At 30.6% G+C, this 9,350-nt stretch overlaps 1 protein-coding gene across 1 annotated transcript; it reads right to left on the bottom strand.

Annotated features, from left to right (window-relative positions):
* Nucleotides 1–1,716: 1,716 nt before the first annotated feature.
* Nucleotides 1,717–3,726, bottom strand: LOC136091074 (uncharacterized). Its single transcript, XM_065818058.1, has 3 exons — nucleotides 2,948–3,726; nucleotides 2,632–2,836; nucleotides 1,717–2,274 (listed from the first exon to the last, which is right to left on the bottom strand). Exons 1-3 carry the CDS (start codon nucleotides 3,724–3,726, stop codon nucleotides 1,717–1,719), a joined length of 1,542 nt encoding a protein of 513 aa, XP_065674130.1.
* Between the last annotated feature and the right edge of the window lie 5,624 nt (nucleotides 3,727–9,350).

The raw sequence follows: 9,350 nt of genomic DNA, 5'->3' as shown, positions 1-9,350 counted from the left end.
GGTTTGTCTTATACATAATCCCCAGAGTCTTTGAAACTTTGTTCTCGCTTTATTTTGGTTTTTTTAATTTAAATGTTTATCGAAAATTATTCCGAGTATTTTCATTGAAAAAACTCTTTTTATTTTAATATTGTTAATTGTTAGTTCAGGTTAATTTAAGTGGAAGGTTCTCGGATTTAGATGGTTTAGCAAACAAAATATGTTTCGTTTTTTCAATATTTAATGAAAGTTTATTTGCTATAAACCACTCATTAGAATATATTAATTCTGTGTTTACAAAATAAAAAATATTTCTTAAATTTGAGTCAGAAAAGAAAACATTAGTGTCATCAGCAAAAATAAAATAATTATGTATTTTTGAAGACAAATAAATATCATTAATATAAATTAAAAACAGCAGAGGTTCAGGTATTGATCCTTGAGGAACTCGGCAACTTATTGATTCAAATGGGGAACATGTTAAGTCATATGGTACTCCTTGTTTACGATTTTGTAAATAACATTGCAGCCACTTTAAGTTGGAGTGAACTACTCCATAATTGCGTAGCTTATAAATAAGAATCTTGTGGTTGACAGTATCAAATGCTTTTGGTAGATCTAGATCTAAAGGTAAAACACAAAGTTATTATGGATTAAATTACTTAATAGTATAATTAAAAAAATATTGTTCCATTAATTATTGAATTTTTCCATTTATTTTAAAAATCAACACGTTTTACATTCTAACACTTTTATTGTTCTTTTTGAAACATCTTCAGGTAGTATATAAATTTCATTCAATTTATTATGAATATTTCGTCCAAACATTAAATGGTATGGTGTTAAAGCTTCTTGAGTATCATCCTCGTTTATATAATGTAAAGGACGACTGTTTATCACAGATTCAATTTCACATAGTATTGTTTTTAATTCTTCGTAAGATAGAAGAGCCTTTCCAATCATTTTCTTCAATGTAATTTAACAGATCTAACTAAACGCTCGTAAAACCCACCCCACCAGGGGGAAGCTGGTAAAATAAACTTCTGTTACACATCGTTCTTTGTGATAAATATTTTAACTTCTTTAGATTTAAAGGTTAAATTTAAAGATTAAAATTATCAGAAGTAATAAGATTAAAGATTTAAGATTAAAATTATTAGAAATAATAAGTTCAGGATAACCTCTTCATGCTGCAAAACGCTTAAAAGCTCTAGTGAAGGTTAGAATTTTTGTGTCAGGTGTGAGTTCGAGATGGATTGCTCGACTAGACGCGCAAGTCAATAGCAAAACATAGACCTTACAGACAACGTCCTTAATAATTGTTTTAATAAATAAAGATCCTGCGTAATCCAAACCTGTTGATTGAAACGAATATAAATTATTAACTCGAAAATCAGGTAAATCTGGGCTGCTAGGTGGTAACAATGTTACACATTGTCTAATAATACTTTTTATCGTTGATCATCCTTTTATTATGCAGAATTGGGAACATACTTTATTCTGCGTCGATTCGATTCCATAATGCAAAACTTTTTTATGACAGTTACGAATAAGTAATATCGTGAACCAACTTTCTTTACCTCGTAATATTAAAGGGTGCTTTGCTATAAAGTTCGAGTTAGCATTTTCAAATCTTCCTCGTAATCGTAGTAGTTTATCTTCATCATCGAAAAACTTAAGTGAACTTCTTAACTTATCAGATCTGTCGTTTCGTAAAATTCTTTGTTTGTCTTTAATCTATTCATTGAGTGCATATTTGTACTCGTCTGTAGTCAAAATTACTTGTTTGTTTAATGGTAGCTTTTTCATTGTTTTTACCAAATTGTTAATAAATCGAAAAACATATGCAGTAGTTATAATTAGTTTTTCAAATGAACTAAATCTACTTGCATCAATAACACTACTCAAACCTGGCGATGATTCCAAAACAACATTACAAACAACTACATTTCCTCCTCGTTTACATTCAGACATAATATCAACATTTAACTCGTTATCAACTGTAAATTCTTTAATCTTTTCATTCATATTTAACAAAAATTCTGGTCCTTTTAACCACCATCCTAAATCAACAAAATTACTTATGCGAGTAGGAAAATTAGCTGGGTTCAATTTTCCACTAATGTGATTCCATTTTTGTCTATCAACAATTTTTCTAATGGCATTCACTCTATTCTCTACCCATGGTTTCCACGTTTTCTTTTTTTCCTTAATCCAATACAATGCTACCTCTGAGTCACACCAACAAATTACATTATCAAATTTCACTCTTCCATTCAAAACTCTTAACACTTCCTATATAAGTCTGCTCAGTAACACACAACCTAATAGCTCTAGTCTGGGTATACTTATTTCTTTTAAGGGCGAAACACGTGACTTTGAAACTAAAAACTTTCTATTCACTCCAAAACATTTTTCTATAACTAGATAAATAACGGCACAATAAATAAACTTAGAGCTGTCACAGAATCCATCTAATTGAACACTCTTACTATCTTCATTAACTCTCTCAAACACAAATCTTGGAATTCTAACTGAACTTAACAACTCAAGGTCTTTTAAAATTTCTGTCCATGCTAATTTTATTCTTCCTGCTACTATTTCATCTCATTCACTCTTATCTTTACAAATCATTTGAAATATAGTTTTTACTCTTGAAGTTATCGGTGTTATAAAACCTAAGGGATCAAAGAAAGACGCAGCCATTTTTAAAATATTTCTTTTAGTAGTTTTAATTGCTTCGTCTTTTTTAACAAAATCTTTAAATTCAAAAACAAATTCATCTTTCACTATGTCCCACTCAATTCCTAAAATCTTTATCAAATTATTGTTATTATATTTATTTTTCATAACTTCACTTTCAAAATATTTTAACTCATCAACTATTAGATTGCATTCTGGGTTTTCATTTGTAATAATTTCCTTTTTATTAAAATAATTTTGTGATTCCTGATCATTTGTTACTCACTTTCTTAATTCAAACCCTGCATCTAAAAATATACTTTTGGATTTTTTATAAAACATTTTTCCATCTAAAACTGTTTCACAGCCAGAGGTCATATGTTGGTGACAGCCTATGTAACCAACATAGAGATCATCTATTAACCTTTCAATAAATATTTTATCATTTTTTAAATACTTATTCAGATGGTGTCTTATAGTGGCATTTAAAAGGAAAGGACAGCAAGTTAAACCAAAAACAACTCTAAGAAATCTATATACAATTAATTTATCCTCCTTATCAGATATTCTCTCGTACCACAAGAAACTCAAGTAGTCTCTGTGTTCATAAGAGGTTTCAATGTTCAAGAATTCTTGCTTTATGTCAGCAATTATTCCTATAGCATTGAACCTAAATTTTAGTAAAATATCAAACATTTTAGATAATAAATTCGGACCTGAATACAAGCAATCATTTAAAGACGGTCCCGTCGTAAAGCATGATGCATCGAAAACAGCTCTAATTTTAGTTGTATCTTTATCTCTCCGCATGACAGGCCTGTGAGGCAAATAATGTACACACCCTGGTTCTTTAAATATATCATACTCACTAACTCTTTCTATTATATTATTATTTTCATATTCTATGAAAATTTGATTATATTCAGCGACCAGTTTTTTGTTGTTTAACCTATTTCTTAAATTAGCTAGACGTTTTTTACAAATATTGTATTTATCAGGTAGAAGGTCATGTTCAGCTTTGAAATTATATCCATTATGTGTGATATCCCTTTCAAACTGATGCATCACACAACTCTCAGGAGATTCTATGGTCTCAACAGCCCAAACCTATTTAGGTCTTGCTTAAGCTCATCTATTTACTCTCTACCTCACAAGGCATAGAATGACTCATAAAATATGACTCTGTGGCCTTTTGAGTATTATTTTTCTGTGGAATAGGACCACTTAATACCCACCCTAAAACCGTATCACTAGCTATTAAACTATCCCTTGTGATCAGCTAATGAAAGTTAAGCTATTTGTTTAAATTGACTACCAGCTAATCACACATTTTGCCTTTGAAGAGGGCTGCAAATAATTGATGATATGTTAACCCTATTTTTTTTTTTCAAAATTTAAAAAAATAAGAAGAAAGTTCAGACTTTAGTTAAAAACGAAAGTGAAAGGTAGATGCCCCTCAAACAAGCGTTATAGGGTTGCGCAAGCGCGTGATTTGAATAAAGTACCAAGAGTGACGCGGTTGGGTGAGTTAGTGGTAGTGACGGATAAGGCGTAGTCAGGTGGGGACAGGTGGCATTGTTGTAGTTTGGTTTATATTGGCAGTAGACGACAAAGATTATAAAGTATACGTATTAACGTAGTCATTAGATAATATTAGTAACATATGAAGAACGTAATAAAAAATAATAATAAGAGAAGAGCGACAGAATATTAATAAGGATAATATGGCAAAAACAAAACTAATAAGAAGGACTCGCAATGATATTGATTTTCAAATAGAACGAGTAAACAATGAAAGAAAATGAGGATTAATGTGTAAAAGAAAAACTAAACAGAAATATAAATATAATTACTCATTTTTTCTTGTTATTAAGAAAATTCTTTTTTCTTGTTTGCTTAAACTCTTTCTCTTTTTTTATTAAATAATTCTATATGTTATATATATTCTGTATTTATAAAAAATAAACAGTTAAAAAATCTTTACCTAGCCAAATATAACAGTAAAGATTTCCATACTGTAAAAATTATTATGTTGACTTATCGCTATTGTTTGATATGGTTTTTCTTACTTAAACAAAAACAATATGTTTACTTATATTTTATATATAACGGGGTGCATTTAATTCATTATCAGGAGGTATATCTACATTCTAAGAAAAAATGCTAAACAAGAAACAAGAAGTGTACCATAATTTATTAAACAACCAACATTTGTTTTTGACTGGTAAAGCTGGAACGGGTAAGACATTTACTATAACAACAATATATGATCGCTTTTCAAAAGCAAAAAAAAATTTTTTTTATAAATTAAAGTACAGGATTAGCAGCCAAATTCCCGACGCGTACACGGTACACTCAATTTGTGGATTGTCACATCATGAAGATTATTATATTATACTTCATAATATGTCTGACATTATACTTGAACGTCTAAAGATTATAGATATACTCGTCATTGACGAAATATCAATGTTATCATCATATATTTTATTAACAATACATAAATTACTTGCTAAAATTAGAAAATCATTATTATTATTTGGTGGATGTATTGTGTTATTAGCCGGTGATTTCTTTCAATTAACGCCTGTAAATAGTGACATTTTATTATTCTAAAATTCTTTTTGGAAATCGTATAATTTTGTAAATATTATATTAATGAAAATTACAGACAACATACAGATGTAAAATATCAACGTTATTTGGATAAAATTCGTTTAGCACAATATGATTGATCCGTTTATAATTACCTAAAGAAGCGACTCGATCCTACTGATCAGCATATTAATCATATTTATTTCAGCATATTAATTCATATTGAAAAGAAATATTCTTGCCTCATTTCAACGATCAAAAATGTCACCAAGAAAAAACAAAATCTGGAGATATTTTCAAAAAACAAGTGACGGTGCTGAATGCAAGGCGTGCAAAAAGTCTTTGAAAACAAAAGATGGAAACGCAAGCGGACTTCATCTTCACCTCGAAAAAAAATACAGCCAAGATTACGTTGAGTATTCTGAAAAAACTGACGACTCTCTTCTTCCTCCTACTAAGAAGAAACAACGAACCATGGTTAAAATGCTTGAAACAAAGTCCAAGTATGACAAAGACAATTCCATTCGAAAACAGTTTAACTCTGCAATGCTGGATTACTTTTGCACTTATCTGGCATCCTTTTCAGCAGTCGAAGGAAGAGGTTTCAAGAAATTGTTTGACATTGCAAACCCTAAACTGAGCCTTTATCAGAGAACAACATATTCAAAAAAGCTTTCAATTCGGTCAAGAGAAGTTCAAGCTGGAATGAAGAGCATAATAACGGAGATTACGCCAAATCTAAAAAAGTGCTGCATTTACTTCTGACCTTTGGACTTCTAGAGCTCAGGACAGCTACATCTCTTGGACTTTTCATGCTATTGACGAAAATTGGAGACTACATCACTGGACATCCCATGTCGAACAGTTCCCAGGCAGACACACAGGTATCTTAATTGAAGGAAAGCTAGATTCTTTCTTAGAAGAACTAAATTTGCCTTCTGATTTGCCAATGTACTGCGTGAACGACCAAGCAAGAAACATGAAACTTGCAGTCAAATTGTCAAAGCGCCTTGACCAATACTTGTGCAACAATCATACTTTGCAATGTGCAATTCGAGACTCATTTGGAATGACTGCTGGAATGGATGATGCGTCGCAAACATGCAAAGATTTGGCTTCTTTAACTCACCAGTCAACAGTTGCAGCAGAGTAGCTTGAGTCAGAATCAGACGCTCAAGGAATCAATTTTAGACAGTTACGTCAATCTGTTGACATAAGATGGAATAGTGAACTGGATTGCATGGCTTCTGTCCTACATCTAAAGAGTGCAATTATCAGCTTATCTGCAAATGAAGATATTTTTTCTTCAAAGACCATCAGTGCATCACAGTGGAAATCAATCGTGGGAGCAGTAGAAATTTTGGCACCACTTAAAGAAGCTACAGAAACGTGGTCGGCTGAGTCTATTCCAACAATTAACACTGTCGCCGATTCTCTTTATTTAATCCATGACAAAATTGATCAATTTATTGAGACGGATGGAAAAAATGGCTACGGTGTCTTGTATGCAAAAAACTTGAAAAGCTGCATTGAGAACAGATTTCCTCTTTGTCACACTGGAAACTTATTGAGTGCTGCAGAAAACTACTTAAACCCTGCTTTAAAGGGACTTCACTTGAAGCTCTTCAAAAAATTTTAAACAACAAAAGAATGGTTAGCCTCACAGGTTAAGGATAATGTTGAGTGCTAACCTGTTGCCAGAGTCCTTTCAGCAGATTTGTCCCCTAATTCAAAACTGAAGCGCAAGTTAAACGTCAGACTTGAAACACAAGAGCCAATATCTGAACTGAATCCTATTTTGAGCAAAATGTGCCAGTATGAATATCTCCCTGATGCCAAAAAAGACTATCCGATTCTTAATTGGTGGAAATTGCATTTAAATACATTGCCAGAACTCTCTTCATTAGCTAGACAAATTTTAGCTATTCCAGGAAGTTCAACTAAATCAGAGAGAGTTTTTAGCTCAGGTGGAAATGTCATCCGATCATCCAGACACAACTTACACCCAGAAAAAGTAGAACAAATCATCTTAATCAGAGAAAACATTGTCTTGTTGGAAAAGTTTGGCAAAAAAATTCTGAATTAATATTTGAAAAAACTTGTTTACATTTGAAAAATGTCATTTGTGCCTATTTGTCAAAACCATGTTTACATTTTTTTTTTTTACTTAGGTTTTAATAAATATGTTTTTCAAAAATTGTTAAATTTCTCGTCTCGTCTCTTTCTCGGTCTCACGAGAAGTACTAACTTCTTGTCTCGGTCTCGTCTCGGTTTGAAAAAACCTAGTTTAGCTCATGGGTAATAAAAAAACACATAACTATACTATATTTAACCATTTTTACATATATATTATTTATATTATCTCTGTTTAGGTAGCATATTAAAAAGATCATTATAATGACATCCAAACATCGTATTCGAGGAAAATGATGCGACGAAATTGTTATGGAATGGAAAAGAAAAAAGGCATTACAAACAATTAATTAGCCTAAATCTTCAAGTCAACATTACATTATTAAACAATTACAGATTAAAGCAAATTAACCTATAATATTACTATATTAAAACAAAGTAAGAAATATTTAATTATCAAGAAGAATATTAAAATATTAGAACAAAGAGAGGAACAGTTACTGAAGAATATCGAACAGTCAAACCAAAAGAGCTGCTTATAAAGAATATCGAACAGTCAAACCAAAAGAGCTGCTTATAAAGAATATCGAACAGTCAAACCAAAAGAGCTGCTTATAAAGAATATTGAAGATTTGAAACAAGGAGAGGAACATTTAATAAGAAATATTGAACATTATGAACAAATAAAAGAACGTTTACTTCTCGATCAATTTATTAACACTAGTTTATTTAATATACGGCATTCAATTATTTCTCTATCACAACAGGATTTGTGATGGAGACATAATTATATTGTATCATTTAACTTGTAATTATATTAATTATATTAACTAGATGTTTTTATAATATTGCTCGTTATTTTTTATTAAACACTCATTAAATTCTGCGCAACCCTATAACGCACGTTTGAGGAGCATCTACCTTTCACTTTCGTTTTTAACTAAAGTCTGAACTTTCTTCTTATTTTTTTAAATTTTGAAAAATTAATAGGGTTAACATATCATCAAATAATGGGCACACATAATGCTTCCATATCAACTCAATGATCTGAATATTTATGTTTGAACTTAAGCTGAACGATATTTAACAATTGTAATGTTTGTTCATTATCCTTCCCAAATGTTTTAATTATAATCTTTTCTTTCCTAATAATCTTTAAGTTTAATCTTTTTTGAAGATTCTCGCTTATACCCAGTGGGCACGGTACGTTTTTAAAACGTTTTTTAGACGTTTTTATAAGGTTTAAACTTAATAAAAACGTCCAAAGAACGTTTTAAAAACGTACTGTGCCAGTTGGGTATAAGACCGTTGGCTACCAATATCAAATAGGATTCTTGCCTTAAAGGATTTATTTTCAGATACTACACTTATGTTTGCTCTAGCTGTTTGCAACAAAATAGTTGAGAAATATTGGGTCGCATGCCCAACAAAACTGTTTTCTTGTTCACACAAGGAAATGTGATGCTTTCCTTTGCACTTACTACAAATATAAGTTGCCTGACAAAACTTGAGTATATGTTTCGTTCTAAGACAATTAAAACATCTACCTTGCTTTTTTAAAATTTCCCTTCTAGTTGAAAAATTTGTTACATTTTTGCATTCCCAAGGACTATGATTTTCTGAACAGTGTACACAAGGAAAATTAAATTTTTTTTTTATTTGATTATCTTTTTCAAATGAATTTGCAAAAGCTTTTTTTTTTATTATTTTTAAAGTTATGATTAATATTCTGTGAATATAATCCTGCAGTTGTGAAAGGCTGACTATTTACTTTTCTGTATTCAATATTTTTATTATTAGTTAAACAACACTCTTTTGCATTTAATTCCTCTCGAAAATATTTTAGTAATAAATCTATAGTCCAAACTTCCCCACCAAATTTCCTTGAAATTAACAGAACTAAATCATCTGGTAATTTATCCTTTAAAATAGGAATCAAAAGACTTCCATAGGTGTTAGTT

Source organism: Hydra vulgaris, chromosome 14, assembly GCF_038396675.1.
Source record: "Hydra vulgaris chromosome 14, alternate assembly HydraT2T_AEP".
In the NCBI taxonomy this organism is placed as follows: domain Eukaryota; kingdom Metazoa; phylum Cnidaria; class Hydrozoa; order Anthoathecata; family Hydridae; genus Hydra; species Hydra vulgaris.
This window is presented reverse-complemented; position numbering and strand designations above follow the sequence as displayed.

Excerpts from the sequence above, each read along its gene's own strand:
- LOC136091074 (XM_065818058.1), bottom strand. The coding sequence starts at position 3,726 with ATGCATCAGTTTGAAAGGGATATCACACATAATGGATATAATTTCAAA. Across the intron at positions 2,837-2,947 it reads GCAGGGTTTGAATTAAGAAA|TGAAGTTATGAAAAATAAAT; the intron begins GTGAGTAACAAA and ends ATATTTTGAAAG. Across the intron at positions 2,275-2,631 it reads TAACACCGATAACTTCAAGA|GAAGTGTTAAGAGTTTTGAA; the intron begins GTAAAAACTATA and ends AGACTTATATAG.